The 27,420-nt window shown below is 43.7% G+C and overlaps 1 protein-coding gene across 2 annotated transcripts in view; it reads left to right on the forward strand.

Annotated features, from left to right (window-relative positions):
• Positions 1-13,894: 13,894 nt before the first annotated feature.
• Positions 13,895-27,420, forward strand: part of ankhb (ANKH inorganic pyrophosphate transport regulator b) — a 112,627-nt gene continuing 99,101 nt past the window's right edge. The window contains exons 1-2 of one of the 2 annotated variants that reach the window (XM_064942597.1): positions 13,895-14,223; positions 14,371-14,519. In XM_064942597.1, coding sequence (XP_064798669.1) covers positions 14,424-14,519 — 96 coding nt within the window. In that variant the 5' untranslated portion in view covers positions 13,895-14,223; positions 14,371-14,423. Of the gene's footprint in view, positions 14,520-27,420 lie in introns of both variants that reach the window. The other variant, XM_064942588.1, reaches the window with a different exon arrangement.

Here is a 27,420-nt window from a genome sequence, read left to right on the forward strand (position 1 = left end):
ACCTCCAATTGACTGAAACTATGTCAATTAGCCTATCAGAAGCTTCTCATGCCATCACATAATTTTCTGCCATTTTCCAAGCTGTTTAAAGGCACACTAAACTTTGTGTATGTAAACTTCTTTCCCACTGAAATTGTGATACAGAGAGTTATTGTCACGCCCTGGTCTTAGTATTTTGTGTTTTCTTTCTTTATTTGGTCAGGCCACGGTGTGACATGGGTTTTGGTATGGTGTGTGTTTTGTCTTGGGGTTTTTCATAGGTATTGGGATTGTGGCTTAGTGGGGTTTGCTAGCAAAGTCTATGGCTGTCTGAAGTGGTTCTCAATCAGAGGCAGTTGTTTATCGTTGTCTCTGATTGGGAACCATATTTAGGCAGCCATATTCTTTGAGTGTGTCGTGGGTGATTGTCCTCGTTTCGGTCTCTGTGATACTTTGCACCAGTATAGGCTGTTTCGGTTTTTGGTTCTTGTTTTTGTAGTGTTTGTGATGAGTTGTTTTCATTAAACATGAATCTCAATAGCCACGCCACATTTTGGTCCGACTCTCCTTCACCTATAGAAAACCGTTACAGTTATAAGTGAAATAGTCTGTAAACAATTGTTGGAAATATTACTTGTGCCATGCACAAAGTAGACGTCCTAAACTACTTGCCAAAACTACAGTTTGTTAACAATACATTTGTGCAGTGGTTGAAAAAGGAGTTTTAATGACTCCGACTTCAACTGTAGGTTATGTTTCTTAATTTGTAGCATTGTGTGGCAATTTCCATTTATCCACATTGTAGATATCAGCACAGCAGGGCCGCTGGCCAACATGTGGCAAGCTGGCATTTGTTTAGACTGATTTGCCTCATGATTTGTTTGACAGGATTTTACTGTTTTGATCCCTAAGGCCAGGTTTTTTTCAAACCATTTTACCTGACTAGAAAACATCTGTTCCCATCATAGACAGCTGATGTATTACTGTTATTCCCCGAGTTTTACCTGTTTAGGTTAGCCTACCTGTCACGCCCTGACCTTAGAGAGCCGTTTTATTTCTCTATTTGGTTAGGTCATGGTGTGATGTGGGGTGGGCATTCTATGTTTTGTTTTCTATGTTTCTTTATTTCTATGTTTTGGCCAGGTGTGGTTCTCAATCAGGGACAGCTGTCTATTGTTGTCTCTGATTGGGAATCATACTTAGGTAGCCGTTTTTTCCCCTCATTTGAGTGCGGGTAGTTAACTTTGTTAGAGGCATCATAGCCTTGTTAAGGTTCACGGGCGTTTTGTATTGTTTATTGTTTTGTTGGTGACATTCTAAAAAAAGAGGAATATGTACGCTCACCACGCTGCACCTTGGTCCGCGACACTACCAGATCAGAACCCCCCCCCCCCCCCACTCCACCCACACACACTCTGGGACCTATGGTGCCTCCTCTGAAATCACCACACAATGTTACAAATGGCAAAACATATTCTATTTGTATGAACTACAAAGTTTTGACTTACGTAGCTTGAATTTTCTATCTCAAAATGTTGACTTAAATATCTCCACAATTGTTTATATGATCAACTTTTTTAAAATATAAATTGGTGGTGCAGTGCAGCCGGCAGGCATTTCAGAATGTAGTCTAACAGGTAAAACTCAAAACAAGTCTCAAATATAAGGAAAAAGTCTATACATTTCAGCAGTTTCAAAAACATTGCTCTGCTATTACCATTTACTGTATACTGTAGGAGTGTTGAGCTCAACGAGACATTTTAGTTTACACTGCCCTAGCCCTCGAGACGTGAGCATTTCACAAGTTCACACAACCGTATTGTCTCTCGAGAATCGATACCTCTCTAAAATGTCCCTTTGCTATCGTCAATGTGAAAATTGTTTGACATGAACATCAATTTTGGCCAGCTAGCACCTGTTGTTGCAGACTTGTTTACGTGTTGCTGTGTGTTTTGTTGCCAACCTATTTTGCTACCTGACAACTTTGCGGTTTTTACATTTTAATTACCGTTTATATTTTAGTTTTTTCCCTCAACTTTTTCACTCCGGACGCTTTATCTGGACATGGTTCGTCAGGACCTCCAACAGCCGAAGCTAAGTAGTAACATTAACATGATGCCTTCTAATTGCAGTTGCTGTACTCATAATATACAGGAGAACGATTGCCTTACGGCGAGGATAGCTGTGCTACAAGCCCAGCTTCAGACGCAATCGTTAGGCAAGGGTAATTTCAGTGTATGAAAGGATGAAACAGCGTCTGTGCCACCAGTAAGTACAGATAGTAGTATAAATCCCCTCACACGGTCCCCGCAGCCGGACAACTTTCTCACCGGTTTCTGGAAGGAAATGCTGTAGGAACGCTCAACCGGTGTTGCTCATTCAGCTGACAGAAACTTTCAACCGGTTTTCCCCATTAAGCAGCGAGTCGGAGTCAGAGGCCGAGCCTTCTCTTGTCTCTACTCCTCTTGTCGCTACGCCGAAGCTTCCCACCATTAGCTCTGACAAATTGAAAACTCTAGTCATTGGCGACTCCATTACCCGCAGTATTAGACTTAAAACGAATCATCCAGCGATCATACACTGTTTACCAGGGGGCAGGGCTACCGACGTCAAGGCTAATCTGAAGATGGTGCTGGCTAAAGCTAAAACTGGTGAGTGTAGAGAGTATAGAGATATTGTTATCCACGTCGGCACCAACGATGTTAGGATGAAACGGTCAGAGATCACCAAGCGCAACATAGCTTCTGCGTGTAAATCAGCTAGAAAGATATGTCGGCATCGAGTAATTGTCTCTGGCCCCCTCCCAGTTAGGGGGAGTGATGAACTCTACAGCAGAGTCTCACAACTCAATCGCTGGTTGAAAACTGTTTTCTGCCCCTCACAAAATATAGAATTTGTAGATAATTGGCCCTCTTTCTGGAACTCACCCACAAACAGGACCAAGCCTGACCTGCTGAGGAGTGACGGACTCCATCCTAGCTGGAGGGGTGCCCTCATCTTATCTACCAACATAGACAGGGCTCTAACTCCTCTAGCTCCACAATGAAATAGGGTGCAGGCCAAGCAGCAGGCTGTTAGCCAGCCTGCCAGCATAGTGGAGTCTGCCACTAGCACAGTCAGTGTAGTCAGCTCAGCTATCACCATTGAGGCCGTGTCTGTGCCTCGACCTAGGTTGGGCAAAACTAAATATGGCGGTGTTCGCCTTAGCAATCTCACTAGGATAAAGACCTCCTCCATTCCTGTCATTATTGAAAGAGATCATGATACGTCACATCTCAAAATAGGGCTACTTAATGTTAGATCCCTTACTTCAAAGGCAATTATAGTCAATGAACTAATCATTGATCATAATCTTGATGTGATTGGCCTGACTGAAACATGGCTTAAGCCTGATGAATTTACTGTGTTAAATGAGGCCTCACCTACTGGCTACACTAGTGACCATATCCCCCGTGCATCCCGCAAAAGAGGAGGTGTTGCTAACATTTACGATAGCAAATTTCAATTTACAAAAAAAAAATGCCGTTTTCGTCTTTTGAGCTTCTAGTCATGAAATCTATGCAGCCTACTCAAACACTTTTTATAGCTGATGTTTACAGGCCTCCTGGGCCATATACAGTGTTCCTCATTGAGTTCCCTGAATTCCTATCGGACCTTGTAGTCATAGCAGATAATATTCTAATCTTTGGTGACTTTAATATTCACATGGAAAAGTCCACAGACCCACTCCAAAAGGTTTTCGGAGCCATCATTTTGTCCAACATGTCTCTGAACCTACTCACTGTCACAGTCATACTCTGGATCTAGTTTTGTCCCATGGAATAAATGTTGTGGATCTTTATGTTTTTCCTCATAATCCTGGATTATCGGACCACCATTTTATTACGTTTGCAATTGCAACAAATAATCTGCTCAGGCCCCAACCAAGGAACATCAAAAGTTGTGCTATAAATTCACAGACAACACAAAGATTCCTTGATGTCCTTCCAGATTCCCTCTGTCTACCCATGGACACCAGAGGACAAAAATCAGCTAACCACCTAACTGAGGAACTCAATTTAACCTTGCGCAATACCCTAGATGCAGTTGCACCCCTAAAAACTAAAAACATTTCTCATAAGAAACTAGCTCCCTGGTACACAGAAAATACCCGAGCTCTGAAGCAAGCTTCCAGAAAATTGGAACGGAAATGGCGCCACACCAAACTGGAAGTCTTCCGACTAGCTTGGAAAGACAGTACCGTGCAGTACCAAACAGCCCTTACTTCTGCTCGATCATCCTATTTTTCTAACTTAATTGAGGAAAATAAGAACAATCCGAAATTCCTTTTTGATACTGTCGCAAAGCTAACTAAAAAGCAGCATTCCCCAAGAGAGGATGGCTTTCACTTTAGCAGTGATAAATTCATGAACTTCTTTGAGGAATATATCATGATTATTAGAAAGCAAATTACGGACTCCTCTTTAAATCTGCGTATTCCTTCAAAGCTCAGTTGTCCTGAGTCTGCACAACTCTGCCAGGAACTAGGATCAAGAGAGACGCTCAAGTGTTTTAGTACTATATCTCTTGACACAATGATGAAAATAATCATGGTCTCTAAACCTTCAAGCTGCATACTGGACCCTATTCCAACTAAACTACTGAAAGAGCTGCTTCCTGTGCTTGGCCCTCCTATGTTGAACATAATAAATGTGTATCAAACTCCCTAAAAGTGGCAGTAATAAAGCCTCTCTTGAAAAAGCCAAACCTTGACCCAGAAAATATAAAAAACTATTGGCCTATATCGAATCTTCCATTCCTCTCAAAATTTTTAGAAAAGGCTGTTGCACAGCAACTCACTGCCTTGCTGAAGACAAACAATGTATACGAAATGCTTCAGTCTGGTTTTAGACCCCATCATAGCACTGATACTGCACTTGTAAAGGTGGTAAATTACCTTTTATTGGCATCAGACCGAGGCTTTGCAATTGTCCTCGTGCTCCGAGACCTTAGTGCTGCTTTTGATACCATCGATCACCACATTCTTTTGGAGAGATTGGAAACCCAAATTGGTCTACACGGACAAGTTCTGGCCTGGTTTAGATCTTATCTGTCGGAAAGATATCAGTTTGTCTCTGTGAATGGTTTGTCCTCTGACAAATCAACTGTAAATTTCGGTGTTCTTCAAGGTTCCGTTTTAGGACCACTATTGTTTTCACTATATATTTTACCTCTTGGGGATGTCATTCAAAAACATAATGTTAACTTTCACTGCTATGGGGATGACACACAGCTGTACATTTCAATGAAACATGGTGAAGCCCCAAAATTGCCCTCGCTAGAAGCATGTGTTTCAGACATAAGGAAGTGGATGGCTGTAAACTTTCTACTTTTAAACTCGGACAAAACGGAGATGCTTGTTCTAGGTCCCAAGAAACAAAGAGATCTTCTGTTGAATCTGACAATTAATCTTAATGGTTGTACAGTCGTCTCAAATAAAACTGTTAAGGACCTCGCGTTACTCTGGACCCTGATCTCTCTTTTGAAGAACATATCAAGACCATTTCAAGGACAGCTTTCTTCCATCTACGTAACATTGCAAAAATCTGAAACTTTCTGTCCAAAAATGATGCAGAAAAATTAGTCCATGCTCTTGTCACTTCTAGGTTAGACTACTGCAATGCTCTACTTTCCGGCTACCCGGATAAAGCACTAAATAAACTTCAGTTAGTGCTAAATACGGCTGCTAGAATCCTGACTAGAACCAAAAAAATTGATCATATTACTCCAGTGCTAGCCTCCCTACACTGGCTTCCTGTCAAAGCAAGGGCTGATTTCAAGGTTTTACTGCTAACCTACAAAGCATTACATGGGCTTGCTCCTTACCTATCTCTCTGATTTGGTCCTGCCGTACATACCTACACGTACGCTACGGTCACAAGACGCAGGCCTCCTAATCGTCCCTAGAATTTCTAAACAAACAGGTGGAGGCAGGGCTTTCTCCTATAGTGCTCCATTTTTATGGAAAGGTCTGCCTACCCATGTCAGAGACGCAAACTCGGTCTCAACCTTTAAGTCTTTACTGAAGACTCATCTCTTCAGTGAGTCATATGATTGAGTGTAGTCTGGCCCAGGAGTGGGAGGGTGAACGGAAAGGCTCTGGAGCAACGAACCGCCCTTGCTGTCTCTGCCTGGCCGGTTCCCCTCTTTCCACTGGGATTCTTTGCCTCTAACCCTATTACAGGGGCTGAGTCACTGGCTTACTGGGGCTCTCTCATACTGTCCCTGGGAGGGGTGCGTCACCTGAGTGGGTTGAGTCACTGATGTGATCATCCTGTCTGGGTTGGCTGTACAGCACTTTGAGATATCAGCTGATGTACGAAGGGCTATATAAATACATTTGATGAAGTGCTGGTCTCCTCTCTCTCCACAGAGAAACTCATTGTTAGGGCTGTTCCACTTCTGTTCTCGACATGTAAAACACCTACATTGCATTCGGAAAGTATTCAGACCCCTTGACTTTCCCCACATTTTGCTACGTTACAGCATTATTCTAAATGTTTTTTTTATCCTTATAAGTCTACACACAAGACCCCATAACGACAAAGCAAAAACAGTTTTTTTTGTTAATGTTTGCAAATGTATTAAAAATAAAAAACTTAAATGTCACATTTACATAAGTATTCAGACCCTTCACTCAGTACTTTGTTGAAGCACCTTTGGCAGCGATTACAGCCTAGAGTCTTCTTGGGTATGACGCTACAAGCTTGGCACACCTGTATTTGGGGAGTTCGATCAGGTTCAAGTCCGGGCTCTGGCTGGGCCACTCAAGGACATTCAGAGACTTATTCCAAAGCCACTCCTGCATTGTCTTGGCTGTGTGCTTAGGGTCGTTGTCCTGTTGGAAGGTGAACATTCTCCCCAGTCTGAGCGCTCTGAACATTTTTTACCTCGATCCTGACTAGGCTCCCAGTCCCTACCGCTGAAAAACATCCTCACAGCATGATGCTGCCACCACCATGCTTCACCATAGGGATGGCGCCAGGTTTTCTCCAGATGTGATGCAAAGAGTATCTCATGGTCTGAGAGTTTTTAGGTGTCTTTTGGAAAACTCCAAGTGGCTGTCATGTGCCTTTTACTGTGGAGTGGCCAGCCACTCTACCATAAAGGCCTGATTGGTGGAGTGCTGCAGAGATGGTTGTCCTTCTGGAAGGTTCTCCCATCTCCACAGTGGAACTCTAGAGTTCTGTCAGAGTGACCATCGGGTTCTTGGTCACCACACTAACCAAGGCCATTCTCCCCCGATTGCTCAGTTTGGCCGGGTGGCCGGCGCTAGGAAGAGTCTTGGTGGGTCCAAACCTCCTCCATTTAAGAATGAGGGAGGCCACTGTGTTCTTAGGGACCTTCAATGCTGCAGAATTATTTTTAAATTGAACATCTACACTGCAACTATTTCTGTTACCACCACCCCCCTGCCAGTAATTATAGTAAGCTGCCATTTAACTGCCTATACACCCTTACTGCACTGTACTTCACGGTACAGTACAGTAAGAATATACATTGTCATCGGTACTTACTGTTTTTCATTTAGTTCAAAGATGACTGTATATTATATTCATTCCTGCATCAAGGTCAATGTTAGACTGAGTACATCTCACGTTTATGTTTAACTATAGTGTTCCAACAAAGGTTGAGGTTGAGTACCTGAGTTTGCACCAGGAAGAGTTTAATGTTTTTTGTTGTAGTTGTAAACTTATGGTAGCAGAGATACAGTATGCAGATAATTAGACAGAATGTTCCATGTTCCTGTAATGTCGTAACAAAGGACAAATTCTGAACATGTATCACAGATAACACGGCACACATAACAGGAGACCATTATACCATCCTATAAAAAACAAGTTGAAATATAGAAGGCTTCCTATAAAACTAACCAAATAATAAAATATGTGTCAGTACAGTGTGGATATGCTATAAATCCAAATTCAAGATCAGATTCCACGTGTTTTTTTGCTGCTTTCACATTACGAAAATTATCAGATATCAGTCATGGAAATAATTGGCAAATGATTAGAATCGGCTGCCTGTGTAAACACAGTCAAACTCTCTTGCAACCAGGCTGATGCCAAGCTGCAAGTTTTTTTTGCATTTGTCTAACAATAAGTTACATCATTTTTTTCCTATGCCCCTGGCGATGTAGATGTAACAGAGTTAAGAACGTAAACTCACTCCACAGCTAGCTTGAAATGTTGCCGATGGAGGTATAACTTTTGTATGGCGCAATTGGTTTGCACATTGTCAAGGAGGGCGGTCAAGAGTGTTGCGAAGCAGAGGATCACTGGTTTGAGCCCAATATGCTAGGGGGAGATAGGGGAGATAGGGGAGGAAGCTAAACTGAAGCGTAGCGCATTGACCCAGATTACACAGTTATATCTACTTTGCAGTGCATGCTTTTTAACCTGTGCTGCTGCACATAGCCCAACTGTATTTCAGCTCAGTACATTTTGCATTAATTTAGGTCCTTCCCTCTTTGTTTATGTCTCCCTCCCTCTCCACAGAATGAGGCTATGCACTGTTGATAGATTGATAAACATGAATATAGATTATCATTCAGTAAGGTCAATTAATCAGTCATTAATTTACCAATTAGCATTAAAGCTACAGTCTTTTATAACAAAAAGAACGGGCAACCTCACCACTTATTTTGGTATAAAAGCTGAGGGATGGGACGAGGGAAATGTGACCCCTCTTAAATGCATAGACAGCACTCCAGATGCAAGTACTGATCTTAGATTGACTCACTTTCACATTTAACTGTAGTGTTCCAACAAACAATCACCCGAGTTTGTAGTAAGTTAAGTAGCCGACATACATTTGTTTGTGTAATCTCAGCAAGCTTATTGTGCATTAAATGTCAGAAGTAAAACTTGGAGTCAGCGATGCTATATTGTAGTATGCTATTATTCCAACTCCAATATGGAGAAACAGTTTATTTATCTGCAGTTGAACTCTCCTTACTTATGGAGTACCACAAGGTAGGCTAGCTGTCTCGGGCCCTCTATGGTGAAATGCATCTGACATCTGTTAATTCAGTGGGGACATTTTTTTATTGTATCAGTCAATTTTCAAACACACGATTGAATAAATAATTGAGCGTTATCTTTATTATAATGCCCCCTGTTGTCAACTAGATGGGGAACTAAACTACCAGGATGGATTTTGACATGAAGAGGAATTGTAAATATTGCATGTTTCCATAAATTACAATGTATTTACAGACTGAGGTGAAGTGGCTGGCATTGAAACCTCTACCTGGAAATTGTATTGTTAACGCATAGAACATGATTTTAGACATGTTTGCTAATTACTTGAAAATTAAAAAGAGATATATCTCATTTACATAAGTATTCACACACGTCAATACATGCTAGAATCACTGTTGGCAGTGATTACAGCTAAGATTCTTTCTGGGTAAGTCTCTAAGAGATTTGCACACCTGGACTGTACAATATTTTTTTAAATTCTTCCAGCTCTGTCAAGTTGGTTGTTGGTTGGTTAATCATTGCTAGACAGCCATTTTCAAGTCTTGCCATATATTTTGAAGCCAATTTAAGTCAAAACTGTAACTAGGCGACTCAGGAACATTCAATGTCGTCTTGGTAAGCAACTCCAGTATATTTTTGGCCTTGTATTTTAGGTTATTGTCCTGGTGAAAGTTGAATTGTCTCCCAGTGTCTGGTGGAAAGCAGACTGGACCAGGTTTTCCTTTTTTCTGTGCTTAGCTCTATTCCATTTCTTTTCTTCCAAAAATCTCCATAGTCCTTGCCGAGGACCACCATGCTTGCAAATTAAAGTGGTACTCAGTGATGTGTTGAGTTGGATTTGCCCCAAACATAATGCTTTGTATTCAGGACATAAAGTTAATTTCTTTGTCACATGTTTTGCAGTTTTGTGCCTTATTGCAAACAGGAAGCATGTTTTGGAATGTTTTTATTCTGTAAAGGCTTCCTTCATTTCACTCTGTCATTTAGGTTAGTATTGCGTAGTAACTACGATGTTATTGGTCCATCCTCAGTTTTCACCTATCACAGCAATTAAACTCTGTAACTGTCTAAATTCATCATTGTCCTCATGGTGAAATTCCTGAGTGGTTTCCTTCCTCTCCGGCAAATGAGTTAGGAAGAACGCCTGTATATTTGTAGTGACTGGGTGTATTGATACACCATCCAAAGTGTAATTAATAACATCTACCAATATGTGCCCTTCTTTGCGAGGCATTGGAAAACCTCTAGGTCTTTGTGGTTGAATCTGTGATTGAAATTCACTGCATGACTGAGGGACCTTACAGATAATTGTACTGTGTGTGTGGGGTAAAACACTATTATTGCACAAAGAGTGTCACGCCCTGGCCTTAGTTATCTTTGTTTTCTTTTTGGTTAGGTCAGGGTGTTGGATTGTTTCCTGTGTCAGTGTTTGTGCCACACGGGACTGTTTTGTTGCCAGTTCACTTTATTATTTTGTATTTGTGTTCATGATTAGTTTTTCTTCTTAAAAACCATGGACACCTACCACGCTGCGTATTGGTCCGATTCTTGTTTCACCTCTTCAGAGGAAGAGGAGGAAATCTGCCGTGACAGAATCACCCACCAAAACAGGACCAAGCAGCGTGGTGACAGGCAGCGGCAGGAGGAGCAGCAATGTCAGGATTTTTGGACATGGAAGCAGAATCTGGACTATAATACTTGGGAAGAGATAGACAGGTGGGCGGTCGACCGAGGGAGAGTGCCGGAGCCCGCCTGGGATTCACTGGAGCAGTGCGAGGAGGGTTACAGGAGAATGGAGTTGGAGAAACGAGCATGGCGGCGCGGTAGGAAGCCCGAGAGTCAGCCCCTAAGATTTCTTGGGAGGAGGCACACAGGGAGTATGGCGAAGCCAGGTAGGAGACCTGCGCCAACTTCCTGTGCTTACCGGAGAGCGAGAGAGACCGGGCAGGCATCGTGTTATGCTGTGGAGCGCACGGTGTCTCCAGTACGGGTGCATAGCCCGGTGCATACCAGCTCCTCGTATCGGCTGGGCTAGAGTGGGCATCGAAACAAGTGCCATGAAGCCGGCTCTACACATCTGGTCTCCAGTGCGTCTCCTTGGGCCGGCATACATGGCACCAGCCTTACGCATGTTGTCCCCGGTTCACCTGCACAGCCGACCGGGAGCATTCAACCAGGTAAGGTTGGGCAGGCTCGGTGCTCAAGAGCTCCAGTGCGCCTGCACGGTCCGGTCTATCCAGTGCCACCTACACATACCAGCCCTCCGGTGGCAGCCCCTCGCACCAGGCTTCCTGTGCATGTCCAGAGCCCAGTACTCCCTGTTTCTCCTCCCTGCACTCGCCCTGAGGTGTGTGTCCTCAGCCCAGTCCCACCAGTTCCGGCACCACGCACCAGGCATACAGTGCGCCTTATCTGTCCAGCGCTGCCAGAGCCTTCTTCCTGCCTAGCGCCGCCAGTCTCCCGCCTGTTCAGAGGTGCTGGCGTCTCCCGCCTGTCCAGAGGTGCTGGCGTCTCCCGCCTGTCCAGAGGTGCTGGCGTCTCCCGCCTGTCCAGAGGTGCTGGCGTCTCCCGCCTGTCCAGAGGTGCTGGCGTCTCCCGCCTGTCCAGAGGTGCTGGCGTCTCCCGCCTGTCCAGAGGTGCTGGCGTCTCCCGCCTGTCCAGAGGTGCTGGCGTCTCCCGCCTGTCCAGAGGTGCTGGCGTCTCCCGCCTGTCCAGAGGTCCTGGCGTCTCCCGCCTGTCCAGAGGTGCTGGCGTCTCCCGCCTGTCCAGAGGTGCTGGCGTCTCCCGCCTGTCCAGAGGTGCTGGCGTCTCCCGCCTGTCCAGAGGTGCTGGCGTCTCCCGCCTGTCCAGAGGTGCTGGCGTCTCCCGCCTGTCCAGAGGTGCTGGCGTCTCCCGCCTGTCCAGAGGTGCTGGCGTCTCCCGCCTGTCCAGAGGTGCTGGCGTCTCCCGCCTGTCCAGAGGTGCTGGCGTCTCCCGCCTGTCCAGAGGTGCTGGCGTCTCCCTCCTGTCCAGAGCCGCCAGAGCCGCCAGTCTGCAAGGAGCCGCCAGAGCCGCCAGTCTGCAAGGATCCGCCAGAGCCGCCAGTCTGCAAGGAGCCGCCAGATCTGCCAGTCAGCCAGGATCCGCCAGAGCCGCCAGTCTGCAAGGAGCCGCCAGAGCCGCCAGTCAGCCAGGATCCGCCAGAGCCGCCAGTCTGCAAGGATCCGCCAGAGCCGCCAGTCAGCCAGGATCCTCCAGAGCCGCCAGTCTGCAAGGAGCCGCCAGAGCCGCCAGTCAGCCGGGATCCGCCAGAGCCGCCAGTCAGCCAGGATCCGCCAGAGCCTCCATTCAGCCAGGATCTGCCCTTCAGTCCGAAGCTACCCCTCAGTCCCGAGCTGCCCCTCAGTCCAGTGGGGCCATTTAGTAGGGTTGCCAATCCTAGGTCGGCGGTGAGGGTCGCCGTTCCTAGGATGCCACAAAAGCGGACTAAGTCTATGGTGGAGTGGGGTCCACGTCCCGTGCCAGAGCCGCCACCGTGGACAGACGCCCACCCATACCCTCCCCTTTGGGTTTAGGTGTGCGGCCGGGAGTCAGCACCTTTGGGGGGGGGGGGGTACTGTCATGCCCTGGCCTTAGTTATCTTTGTTTTCTTTTTGGTTAGGTCAGGGTGTGACATGGGGGATTTATGTGTTTTTTCCCCAGTCTAGGGGTTTTGTAAGTTTATGGGGCTGTGTACCTTTCTAGGTAAATTGTATGTCTATGGTTGCGTTGATTGGTTTTCAATTAGAGGCAGCTGTCTATTGTTGTCTCTATTTGGGAACCATATTTAGGCAGCCATATTCTTTGTGTATTTTGTGGGTGATTGTTTCCTGTGTCAGTGTTTGTGCCACACGGGACTGTTTCGTTGTCAGTTCACTTTATTATTTTGTATTTGTGTTCATGTTCATGCTGCGTATTGGTCCGATCCCTGTTTCACCTATTCAGGGGAAGAGGAGGAAATCTGCCGTGACAAAGAGTGAGTCCATGCAACTTATGTTGTGATTTGCTAAGCAAATTTCTACTCCTGAACTTATTTAGGCTTGCCATAACAAAGGGGTTAAATACTTATTGACTCAAGACAATTCAGATTTTCATTTTTAATTCATTTGTAAAAATGTCTAAAAACATTTGACATTATGGGATATTTTGTGTAGGGCAGTGACATTCAGATCGTAACACAATCAATGTGGAAAGGTCAAGGTGTGAGAATACTTATCTGAAGGCACTGTAATTGAAGAAAGACAAACCTTGCGGCTCTGATTCAGCATTCACTAGTAGCCTAGGCTATGACTAAAGCCTGTGGACTTGTATGTCACTATTGCATGGTATTGAATAAGGAGTTTCTTGTGTGCCCATGATTTGGTGCAATCATCTACATACAGTAAGTGACTCATTCAACTTGATATATGAGAGAGCGAGATGGGCACGTTCTACAAATGTACACTTTGGAATGAGCAGTGCACGTGCCAAGAGATATCATTGAACAAATTATTAGTAGCTGACACTGTCTGAAAAGACCACCTGTCACCATGTTAATTAGGTAAAATTAGTTTATATTGGATATTTGGTTCTGAATCAGGGGATGATGGACAAAAATCCACAGGTTTTATTTTTGGGAATATTATTATATATTTTTTTAGCTGTCAATATTTAAAGCAAAAAGAAAAGTTGGATTTTTGTTAATCCTAACTTTGTCTAAGAGAAATTGAAGATTGAAACCTACATGAATTCAAAAAATAAAAAGGTGTGGATTTTTCTCCATCCACCCCTGATTCAGAATACACCATATCCATAGTCATGGCATGCTTGGTTCAATAGCTATTGACGAGAGAAAATCTAATGTCCCGAATATCCAAAACAAAACCAATTTGACCTTGGTCGTGTAGTTTTGTTGTCCAGGCTAGCGTATGGCTTTCGGTGCGCAGCTGGTGACGTCCAGAAGAGGAGTGTTATTTATCTGGCGACCCCCACGTGCTGAAGGATGGTGATGATTAAAGTACAGTTAACCATGGGACCATCAACAGAATAGCGGTTTTGCTGGGCTGCAGCGATACCGCGGCCTCCAAACCGTTTCCATATTGGGCTCAATATAATTTGCAAAAGGAAGAAGTTGTGGGCGGAACAGCAGCGCGTTAATTTCATGGTTTTATTTTTCCCTCTCCTGATGGATGAACAATGGAGAGTCCGTCAACAGAAATTTCTGGTGAACCTCCTCTTCGCCCCTGCGTTAGATCATTGTTGTTGATGCTGTTGTTGTGTAGGAGGCAGGGGCGGACCTGATATTTTAGGATTTCTCCTAGAAAAGACCGAGAACATCGGGTGGTCACTCGCGTTTTTCATCCTCTCTTAGTTCTGTAAGCAGCTGATGCTGGTTTTGCTGTCTATCATCCACCCGCTGATATTATGGTGAAATTCCCATCTCTAACCCCCTACTTCCCGCTCATCCGATTCCTGGTTCCTCTCGCTATCACGAACATAGCAATCGACCTCGGCGAACAGGCAAGTGCTACTATCATATCCCTATTCTATGATTTTCTGATTGTCATGTCAGTGAATAACAATAGGTATAATAGTAATAAAACATTTCTCAATGACTCGTGTTTACATAGGCGGTGTGAATCCCACCTTGGTAGGCAATTTAACACCAGTCGCATTTCCAGTGCGCTTCGTTTGGAATTTTAGTCATTGACAACGGGGACTGACATCCATTGGTGTAAAGTACTTAAGTATGAGGGTACTACTTAAGTCGTTTTTTTTAGGTATCTGTATTTTACTTTACTATTATATTATTGACAGTTTACTTTTACTTCACTACATTCCTAAAGAAAAGTATGTACTTTCTACTTCATACATTTTCCCTGACACCCAAAAGTACCTTTGAATGCTTAGCAGGACAGGAAAATGGTTTAATTCACACAGGTATCAAAAGAACATTCCTGATCATCCCTCCTGCCTCTGACCTGTCGGACTCACTAAACACAGCTTCCTTTGTAAATTATGTCTGAGGGTTGGCGTGTGCCTCTGGCTATCTGTAACTTTAAAAAAAGAAGAAATTGGTGCCTTTTGGTTTGCTTAATATAAGAAATTTGAAATGGTTTATACTTTTGATATTTTAGCAATTACATTTACTTTTGATATTTAAGTATATTTAAAACCATTTTTTTTCTCACTTTTAGACTCTTACTCAAGTAGAATTTTAGTGGGTAACTTTTACTTGAGTCATTTTCTATTAAGGTATATTTTCTTTAACTCAAGTACGACAATTGGGTACTTTTCCCACCACAATGACATCTCCCTGGAGCCCAGTGACAAAGCCATCAATTCCATACCATCAACCCCACAGTGCATTGCCTGTCTTGAGGTGTAGCATATCCTCATCATCTCTTGCGGCACCTTTTAGGTTGCTTGCCTACTAGGATGGGAACAGTCTCTGGGAAAACATTGAAAATGCTGGGTTACACAAACAATGTTAGTGGATCACCTGTGTGCGTCAACAGCTGGCCATAGTATCAGCAAACATGTGTCAGGGCACATAAAAGAGTAGGACAATGCAAAACCAAAATGAGCTAGATGATTGTGCCGTTATGGGTGGCCTGATTTGGCTACATGTGGCCTATAATAGTAGTCACCCCCAAAGTGTACCTTGTTGAAACCCCCAAACTAATTTGGGAGATCAAACTAGACAAGGCTGTAATTTCTTTTAAATGGGCAATCAGTAATCGCTACATAAAGAAATATATCCATTGATTATTGAAGAATATAACTTAGCCTGGTTGAGGGCTGGAGTTGGGAAACACTGCTCTACATTGGCTACATATTTTGCTTGCATGCCTACCATTTCTGTCTAGCAGCTTGTGCACAATACTAAAATGACAAAACATGATATTTGAGGCAAGGGGCATTTCAATATAGCCTATTCAAATGTTATGATGTAGCCTATATTCAACACTGTCCATAAATGCATAGACACATCAGAATTCAAATAGTCTAATTACACCAGCAAAATGGGTAAGAAGGGAAATAATAAAAGTAGTGTTCTTGCTGAGAAAAGCACACTAATTAGTCTATATTTTATCTCATTGTAGTGGATGGGAGTTGTTCTATTGACTTAAATCAACAATTGTGACCAAATAACATTAAACCAATAATAAAATCTCCTGAAGACCAGATGACATAGCCTAAATCTGCACCTACACCCAACAATTCTTATCTTTAAATGCAGCCCCCCCCCCCCCCATAGAATCAGTTACACATTTGTGTTCACAATCTGTTTGTGCAAAATAATGTTCATAAAACAGTTAGACAAATCAGGTCACCCAACCAACATTTCTGGTGAATGTTGCCTTTTTGTTGTTACAGCCTAATAATGTACCTAGTGCTAAATTCCCAATGGCCAAACAAGGTGAATAATGTAGCCTGGATCTAATGTAAGTGGTGGATTCAATCACTAGTAGTAGGCTTATGTGACTTGTTTCAGGAAACTAGGCGAATGTCGCGTATCACTACTGCACAGTAGAGCCATTTGAACGTTAACTTTTATTACTTATCGAAATGCCTTCTGGAGCATGTGAACTTTCATGTGCCTTAATAGCAAACTTGTATGCCATCTGTAAATATGAATAAAATAGTTAAATTACGAGACCAGTTGGTTTAGCCACAGAAAAAGGCAGCAACCTTCCCGCTAGCCATGATTGGCTGAGATAATGAGTGGGCTGGACATGCAGAGAGAAGAGTTCAGATTGGTCTGCCATGTACCATGCTTCTGTCTATAAAATGAGCTGGTCAGTATGTATAGGTAATCCTTTCAAACAAAACTTTTTTAAAAGATATCACGCAGTAGTACTGCATAAGTGTAACTCTCCACTTTCTAGAGGACTGAGATGGAGAAAATTCTGACATTTGATTGCAAATATGCAGACGGAGTGGAAAAGATAACATACAGAAAGAAGGCTGTTGTATAAAATGCCTGTCTCCGGATTACATCTTTAAACTAAGGGCAACTATGGTATCTGTGACAGAGAGGGAGACATGTCCATCCATGTATATGGGTAAGATAGTCTAGCTAGCTAAATGTTTCAAATATTACATGTTTCTAATTTGGTCAGAAAGTTGTTTTCATTTCAAGTTAAGGTGTACTGTTAGCTAGCTAGCTAGCTCGCTAGCTAAAGTTACATGTATGATCTGTGTAGTTATATTATTTGTTTCTCAGAGCCATTTGCATTGCTATTTATAACCTAATGTTAGCTAGCTTACATTGAACCTGGTTGGTTAGCTACCTGCAGATTCATGCTGTGTAGTAATGTTATGAGTTGGGATTATGTTTCATTGTTTCATCTAGCTAGCTACATATTTCAACAGGACTCCACCATATCAATAGAATGTCCATAATGTCAGTGCAACAACTGTCCATAGACATAGCTGGTAAATCTGCTCTGGTTATCTACGATGAGACAGCCTATAGGGAGGAGGTCAGAGACCTGGCAGTGTGGTGCCATGACAACAACCTCTCCCACATTGTGAGTAAGACAAAGGAGCTGAGTGTGGACTGTAGGAAAAACAGGGCCGAACAGGCCACCATTAACATTGACAGGGCTGCAGTGGAGCGGGTCGAGAGTTTCAAGTTCCTTGGTGTCCACATCACCAACAAAACCGTCATGGTCCAAACACACCAAGACAGTTGTGAAGAGGACACGACAAAACCTTTTCCCGCTCAGGAGACTGAAAAGATTTGGCATTGGTCATCAGATCGTCAAAAGGTTCACCATCGAGAGCATCGTGACCGGTTGCATCACCGACTGGTATGGCAACTGCTCTGCATTTGACCCTAAGGCCTAACAGAGGGTAGTGCGTACGGCCCAGTACATCACTGTGGCCAAGCTTCCTGACGTCCAGGACCTATATACAAGGCAGTGTCAGAGGAAGGCCAAAAAATTGTCAAAGACTCCAGTCACCCAAGTCATAGACTGTTCTCTTTGTTACCGCATGGCAAGCTGTACCGGAGCGTCAAATCTAGAACCAAAAGGCTCCTTAACAGCTTCTACCCCCAAGCCATAAGACTGCAGAACAATTAATCAAATGGCCACCCAGACGATTTACATTGACCACCCCCCTTTGTTTTTACACTGCTGCTAATCGCTGTTTTTATCTATGCATCGTCACTCTACAAATGACCTCGGCTAACCGGTACCCCCTTTATATAGCTTCATTATTATGTAATTATATATATATATATATATATATATATATATATACACAGTTGAAGTCTGACGTTTACATACACTTAGGTTGGAGCCATTAACTCGTTTTTCAACCACTCCACAAATTTCTTGATAAAACCTTTTGCGACTCTAGGGGCAGTATTTTCATTTTTGAAAAAAAAAACGTTCCCGTTTTCAACGGGATATTTTGTCAGGACAAGATGCTAGAATATGCATATAATTGACAGCTTTGGATAAAACACTCTAACGTTTCCAAAACTGTAAAGATATTGTCTGTGAGTATAACAGAACTGATGTTGCAGGCGAAAGCCTGAGAAAAATCCAATCCGGAAGTGCCCCATATTTTGAAAGCGCTGCGTTCCAATGAGTCCCTATTGAGCTGTGAAGGTGCTATCAACCATCTTACGCTTTCTACGTATTCCCCAAGGTGTCTACAGCATTGTGACGTAGTTTTACGCATTTATGTTGAAGAATAGCCGTAGGCGGCTACATTGCGTAAGTGGTCACCTGATGGCTCCCAGGGTGACTCTCTCGCGTAAAATATAGAGGTAGCCATTACTCCAATCGGTCCTACTGAAAAACGAATTGTCCCGACGGATATATTATCGAATAGATATTTGAAAAACACCTTGAGGATGGATTATAAACAACGTTTGCCATCATCAACCATGTGTAGTTATAACTAGTGATTATGATTGATTGTTTTTTATGAGATAAGTTTAATGCAAGCTAGCAACTTACCTTGGCTTACTGCATTCGTGTAACATGCAGTCTCCTCGTGGAGTGTAGAGGCAGGTGGTTAGAGCGTTAACTGTAAGGTTGCACTATCATCTCGAAAACAAGACGTTTATTCTTTCAGTGAAATACAGAACCGTTCCGTATTTTATCTAACGGGTGGCATCCATAAGTCTAAATATTCCTGATACATTGTACAACCTTCAATGTTATGTCATAATTACGTAAAATTCTGGCAAATTAGTTCGCAACGAGCCAGGCGACCCAAACTGTTGCAGCTACCCCGACTCTGCATGAAATGAACGCAAGAGAAGTGACACAATTTCACCTGGTTTATATTGCCTGCTAACCTGGATTTCTTTTAGCTAAATATTCAGGTTTAAAAATATATACTTCTGTGTATTGATTTTAAGAAAGGCATTGATGTTTATGGTTAGGTACACATTGGAGCAACGATACGCACCGCATCGATTATATGCAATGCAGTACACGCTAGATAAACTAGTAATATTATCAACCATGTGTAGTTAACTAGTGATTATGATTGATTGATTGTTTTTTATAAGATAAGTTAAATGCTAGCTAGCAACTTACCTTGGCTTTACTACATTCGCGTAACAGGCAGTCTCCTCGTGGAGTACAATGTAATCAGGTGGTTAGAGCGTTGGACTAGTTAACTGTAAGGTTGCAAGATTGAATCCCCCGAGCTGACAAGGTGAAAATCTGTCGTTCTACCCCTGAACGAGGCCCACCACTCCTAGGCCGTCATTGAAAATAAGAATGTGTTCTTTAACTGACTTGCCATGTTAAATAAAGGTGTAAAAAAAATATATAAATCGGTGTCCAAAAATACCGATGTCCGATTATGAAAACTTGAAATCGGCCCTAATCAATCGGCCATTCCGATTAATCGGTCGACCTCTAATCCGCAGTAAAACGAGTCTATATCAACATAACCTGAAAGACCGCTCAGCAAGGAAGAAGCCACTGCTCCAAAATCGCCATTAAGAAGCCAGATTACAGTTTGCAACTGCACATGGGGACAAACATGGTACTTTTTGGAGAAATGTCCTCTGGTCTGATGAAACAAAAATAGAACTGTTTGGCCATAATGACCATCATCATATTTGGAGGAAAAAGGGGGAGGCCTGCAAGCCGAAGAACACCATCCCAATGCGAAGCACGGGTGTGGCAGCATCATGTTCTGGGGGTGCTTTTCTGCAGGAGGGACTGGTGCACTTCACAATATAGATGGCATCATGAAGATGGAAAATTATGTGGATATATTGAAGCAACATCAAGACATCAGTCAGGAAGTTAAAGCTTGGTCGCAAATGGGTCTTCCAAATGGACAATGACCCCTAGCAAACCTTCAAAGTTGTGGCAAAATCGCTTAAGGACAACAAAGTCAAGCTATTGGCGTGGACATCACAAAGCCCTGAGCTCAATCCTATAGAAAATTTGTGGGCAGAACTGAAAAAACATGTGCGAGCAATGAGATCTACAAACCTGACTCAGTTACACCAGCTCTGTCAGGAGAAATGGGCCAAAATTCACCCAACTTATTGTGGGAAGCTTGTGGAAGGCTACCTGAAATGTTTTACCCAAGTTAAACAATTTAAAAGGCAATGCTACAAAATACTCACTGAGTGTATGTAAACTTCTGACCCACTGAGAAATAAAAGCTGAAATAAATCAATCTACTAATATTCTGACATTTCACATTCTTAAAATAAAGTGGTGATCCTAATTGACCTAAAACAGGCAATTTATACTAGGATTAAATGTCAGTGATTGTGAAACTGAGTTTAATTGTATTTGGCTAAGGTGTACATACACTTTCGACTTATATATATATAAATAAAAGTGGATTTTTTTCACTTGAGTTTATTTAGTAAATCTTTTCTTAACTCTATTTATTGAACTGCTCTGTTGGTTAAGCACTTCTAAGTAAGCGTTTCACGGTGCATGTGACAAATACAATTTGATTTTACTCTCTCAATCTCGACAAACAGAAAATATATATCCCTCCCTAAGGTGGTCGCTCTGCTAAAAGTGTTGCGATTATGCTACTTACCGAGGTAATTTGTGGTTTGGTACAGTACCCTGCGTCACCACTTTATTGCTCCAGACCAGCACAAGGGGGAGTTAAAGCACTGATTATTCCTTTGGGTCCTAATGTGTCTCTAACTGACAATTAAAGGGCTACATAAACCTAAATAGAAACTGATAATTGTGCACAACTTCAGTATTACTTAATAAAACTGTTGTTACACTAAGGTTTTTATTTTATTTTGCTCTTACTGTGGTACTGTAGCCCACTCCCGACGAGTCAGCGCCTGAGTGTCGCAACGGTCTTAGACACTGCATAGCAGTGCAAGCTGAAATTACAGAAATTAATCATTCTAAATAACATTTATTTACAAATTAGTAACAATGTCTCACCCCATGTTCAAGAATGGCCTTTTTCTCACTCATTTTACGATATTTTAAAATGGAATAATCTCCAAAATATTTAAACAAAGCGATTATCATTAATATAGAATTATATAAAATCCCATTGGATATTCTCACATATATATTATTAACCTTGTTATTAGCAGGACAATATATATGGGTCATATTGGTAATGGCTCCCTAGTGGCAAACAATTTGATTGCCTTGCAGTTCTCCAGCTGTATTCACTGAAAGCGCGAGGTTCAAGGCAAGAGGGCAGGGGGCACGGGATGTGCCGCAGAGAAGACAGACCTAGCCCATGGGGAAGGGAGCCACCCCGCCCCTCCCTGCCACACTGGGTAGCACAGAGCAACACCTTAAGGGCCATTGCCCTAATAATAGCGTTGACTAGGGAAACAATTCCCACTGTTATAGCATGTAGCTGGATTTGCCTAGATGGAGGGTAGGGGGAAAATTATTTTGTCAAAATTTAGAACCTAACTTAGAAATGCATTAAGTATCACATCCGCCCGTGATTGGGAGTCCCATAGGTTGGCGCGCAATTGGCCCAGCATTTCTCTCCCTCTAAAAACAGAAATAAATGTTTTGGACTTTACAAATATTATTTTGTTCTTTATTCAGATTACAATCGCTCACTTTAGTTTAAAAAAAAATTGAATAACCTCAAATATCGTTATATATTATCAAGTTGATGTCAGTCATACAGCCTCGGCACCTACATAAAGCTGAGTGACTCACTCATTCATGGCTTTGAATAAAAATAAATAAGTACCAACATTCTTTCTGATAGTCTTTAATAAAGAAATGCTTTGGTTATCCTGACCTGGACACCATGTACAGTATTATAACAGCCCATTATTGGCTATTAGCAGGACAATATAACATTACCAACACCTCTCTGTATTTTGATACTTTGTGGATGGGGCCTCTCCAGTGGCGCAGCTGTCTAAGTCACCGCATCGCAATGCAAAATGTGTTGCTACAGATATCCGTGCCGGCTGCCAACAGGAGACCCATGAGGCGGCTTTTGGTTTTAATTTAGAATCCTCCAATTCTCTAATCGTCTATATGTAATTATTGGCGGAGAGTCACGTAATATTTTTCGATATACTGTAGGCCTATCGTAGGCGACATGAGTAATGTTCTTTTAAAAGTGGTGTAGGTCTTATTTATTTAAAGACAATATTTAAGTTAGAAGCAATAGGATTTGAAGGAATAGCCTACAACTATTTTATCACTGTTTCCCTCTGCTCTGAGACAAGCATGGGGACTGGTCTTGATAAATAAATTAGATTTTTATTTTGACTTAATCTCCGTTTGGGTATTGGTTAGACTAAAATTATGGTGTAGAAAGGTTATGCTCTTACACAAAACCCAAGCCGGCTGCGCACGTGCGCCATCATGCATAAATGTATTTTGTTCCCCCACACCAAACGCGATCACGACACACAGGTTATAATATCAAAACAAACTCTGAACCAATTACATTAATTTGGCAACAGGTCGAAAAGCATTAAACATTTTTGGCAATTTAGCTAGCTAGCTTGCACTTGCTAGCTAATTTGTCCTGGGATATAAACATTGAGGTGTTATTTCACCTGAAATGCATAAGGTCCTCTACTCGGACAACTAATCCACACATAAAATGGTCAACCGAATCGTTTCTAGTCATCTCTCCTCCTTCCAGGCTTTTTCTTCTCTGGACTTTATATTGCAATTGGCAACTTTCATAAATTAGGTGCATTACCGCCACTAACCTCGTTCGTCTTTCAGTCACCCACGTCGGTATAACCAATGAGGAGATGGGAGAGGCAAGACTTGCAGCGCGATTTGCGTCAGAAATAGAACTGCCTTCTATATTAGCAGACGCTCGCTGGTGCGCGTGAGCAGTGTGGGTGCAATAACTGAATAATATAGATTTCGAAATGTATTTTGCAATGCTCACGCATGCGGTGTTATCAGCCTGTTAGTGTAACCTTTATTTAACTAGGCAAGTCAGTTAAGAACAAATTCTTAATTACAAGAACAGCCTAATCCTCCATCCCCGTCGGGCACTGTAGACTACTCCCGACTGTCACGTTGTACAGCTCCATATTTTCCTTTCCATCCTAATGGAAACCCAGAGGGTTTTTCGTGGAATAGAAACAACATAATATTAATCAAGCAAAATTTCTTAAACGAAATCCCATATACTATGTTCTTACAGAAAAAGGTTGTAAATTCTGTAGTACAGCCACTATTGAATTCTTCTCAAAGATTCTCTCTGGTGGTCAAACTAGCATTAATGGTACCAGTGGTTGGAACTTAAATAACGTGCCATAGAAATCTGTGGCACCACGCAAGGTGTGCTGCAGTACGTGGCAACGAACCACTGTAGTAACTTGTAGGCTTACCCAGTATCAAAGGCTTCTCTTTAATGACAATCTCCGAATGTCATTAAACTTTTTGGTGTTTTGTAACAACTTCCATTCATCAATTGGCCACTGCACAGTTTGGATTGATTGATTTCATATATCAGTAAAAAAAAGACATGTACATAAATCATTTTTAAAGTGACCACAATTGCGCAATAAACTCTGTACTTATTTCCATTGTGGTCCATATTTTTTTAAACTTAAATACATATTCAATTACATACATTACCAGTTCAAAGTTTGGACACCTACTCAAGCTTGGAGGTGTGGGCCTACTCCAGGCCTGAGGAGCGGACAGCGTCAGGAACATACATCTGGTTATCTAGGCCCCAACTCGGGGTTCGGCTGGGAAGGCTGCACCTCTGCTTCCCTATTCCCCAGCTGAGTGCTGTCACCAGGCATGAAGTGAGAAGGATGGTCTCGGATTCCAGGGGTGTAGCTGTGTGGCTATAGCGGTGTGACAGCGCATCTGGCTTGACATTCTTGGATCCTGGTCGGTATTAGAGGGAGAAGTTGAACTGGGTGAACAGCAGGGCCCACCTAGCTTATCTGGAATTCAGAAAATTGGCGTTGCATAGATATTCCAGGATCTTGTGGTCTCTCTACGCAATGAACGGATGTTCCGCCACGTTCAGCCAGTGCCTCCACTCCTCCAACACCATCTTCACCGCGAGAAGCTCACGATTACCCACATCGTAGTTCCTCTCTGTGGCATTGAGACGATGGGAGAAAAAGGCGCAGGAATGAAACTTGAGGTCCAGGGCAGAACGCTGGGATAGGACAGCCACCACTCCGACATCCGAAGCATCAGCCTCCACCACAAACTGGCGGGACGGGTGAGGATGAACCAAGATGGCAGCTCTGGTGAAACGATGTTTGAGATCGTGGAACGCCTGGGGACCAGATGAATGGAACCTTGAGAGAGTTGTGGGGGCAAGCCAGGGTGCTGTAACCCCGGATAAAGAGGCGATAAATGTTGGAAATTTTTTGGAAAAGTGCAGTTGCACTTTGGATGTAGGCTGGGGCCAATCCACCACTGCTCTCACCTTCCCAGGATCCACCTGTACACTTCCTGCAGCAATGATGTAACCCAGGAAGGGGATGGTGGAGCGATAGAATTAGCACTTTCACAAAAAGCTGGTTCTACAGGAGGCACCTGATCAACACAGGGGCGTTGGTAAGGCCAAATGGCATGAACAGATACTTGTACTGACCGATGGCCATGCTGAAGGCAGTCGTCCACTTGTCCCCTTCCCGTATCCACACCAGGTGGTAGGCGTTCCGTAGGTCCAGCTTGGAGAACACAGTGGCCGCCTGAAATGGCTCAAAGGCCGAGGAGATGAGTGGTAGCGGGTAGTGATGTCGTTGAGGCCCTGGTAGTCGATGCACGGGTGCAGGGTTTTGTCCTTCTCCACAAAGAAGAACCCTGCGCCTGCAGTGGAGGCAGAAGGATGGATGAATCCTGCAGTTAGGGAGTCCTCAATGTAGGTCTCCATAGCCTTGGTGTCCGGACCCGACAGAGAGTACAGTCGTCCCCAGGGGCGGAGTGGTGCCTGGGAGAAAATGCAGTGGAAGCGAAGTGGCCTTACTGAACACCTCCCAGAGGTCCTGGTACTCTGCGAGAATGGCGTAGAGGTCTGGGGCAACTTCCGAGCCCCTGGGAAGATGTCCCGGGGCAGGTTGCGCTGACTTCAGGCAATGAGCGTGGCAGAACAGTCAATAAGGGGATTGTGTCGATGGAGTCAAGATAATACCACGGGAACCTGAGGAGATTTAATAAGTAGGAATTGGATCGTCTCGCTGTGGTTCCCTGACACACTTATGTTGATAGGGATGGTATTGTGGGTGACCCAACCTATGGAGCGCCCGTCCAACGCTCTAACGTCCATGGGAATGGAGAGGGGATGAGTGTGGATGTCCAGCTCGGACGCCAGGGTAGTGTACATAAAGCTGTCATCGGTACTGGAGTTGATGAGTACCCAGAGAGATTTTGACTGGTTCCCCCACAGCAAGATGGCATGAAAAGGGGTGTGAGTAAGGGGAGAGAAAGTTCTCTGTATGGCCTCACTCCTACCGGTGAGCCTGGTCTTTTAGTGGTGGTGGCCATGAAATTACCAGTAGTCCCGCAATACAGCCAACTCTTTGCCTGAAGCCTGTATAGCCATTCGGCTGGGGACAGCTTAGCGATGCCTAGTTGCATCAGCTCAGGAAGAGATGACTTGGAAGACTTCGGAGACTCTCAGGGTAGCCTCGGGAGCCGTCGGGGACTTACTGGATGTCCGGAGGTGAGGTGGAAGCCTTGGGCGGTCGAGTGAAATCTCCTTCCTTCGCTCCCGTAGTCGCCCATCAATCCGAATGGTCAAGACGATGAGCAAGTCAGTAATTCCCGGGCTGCAAGCTTGTCCTTTTACTTCCTCCAATACTCCGTGCAGGAACATGTCGAACAGCGCTTCCAGGTTCCAGGCACTCTCAGCTGCCAACGTGCGGAAATCCACCACATACCCTGCCACACTGCTGGAGTTTTCTCCCAAACAATGGAGCATTGAAAACTTTTCACCTCCGCCACAAACTCCTCCAGACTAAAGCATATGGCCGACTGTTGTTCCCATATTGCCGTAGCCCAGGCGAGTGCCCTCCCTGACATCAGCGTGATGAGGTACGCTATCTTAGAGTGGTCCGAGGGGAAGGTGGAGGGCTGCAGCTCGATGATGCGGGAATACTGAAAGAGAAACTCTTGACAGGTGCCAGATTCTCCATCGAAGCGTTTTGGGGATGTAAGCGGAGTTCCTGAGAAATCAGGGTGGCAGGGGAGGTGGTGCTGCTAAAAGCCAGGTTACTGAGGGGCTGGGAGGTTACCGTCGTGGTAGGCTGCCTTACAGACTACCCGCGGAATTGCTCCAGCAATGCGTTTAACGCTCGGTCATGGCATTCGGCCAAGGTCTGGAACCCGTCCATAAGACTACTAAGCAACTCCTCGTGCCTTCCAATGGTGGCTACTTTGGAGGAGATGGCATTGTGGAGCTGGTCCGAGTCTGCTTGGCCAGTTCATACTATCACATTTCAGGAGAAGACCCAGGTGCAGATAGTGTCGAAGTAACACAAGTTTATTACTATAACAGTGGGTAGGCAAAATGATAGGCTGAGGTTGGTGTGACAATGGTACAGAATGGCACGCAGGCTCAGTGTCAGGGCAGGACGAATGGTAGAACAGGGGAAACTAGAAAACAGAAAAAGACAGGAGCAAGGGGGAAACCACTGGTAGGCTTGACGAACAAAACGAACTGGCAACAGACAAACAGAGAACACAGGTATAAATACACTGGGGATAATGGGGAAGATGGGCGACACCTGGAGGGGGGTGGAGACAAGCACAAAGACAGGTGAAAGGGTGACATTAGTGCACAATTGTTGCTTAAAATATCAAAGTGATGCAAAAGGGACTCATTTTGTCGAATGACCCAAGTATTAATCATGTTATTATGTGGATAAGAATTAGAAACTGTTGTTGCTATCAATTTAGAATCACAAGTTTTGTTGTATTATATACAAACTGAAATAGTAGTCATACGCACTATA

The sequence above is a fragment of the Oncorhynchus masou genome, chromosome 3, assembly GCF_036934945.1.
Source record: "Oncorhynchus masou masou isolate Uvic2021 chromosome 3, UVic_Omas_1.1, whole genome shotgun sequence".
NCBI lineage: Eukaryota > Metazoa > Chordata > Actinopteri > Salmoniformes > Salmonidae > Oncorhynchus > Oncorhynchus masou.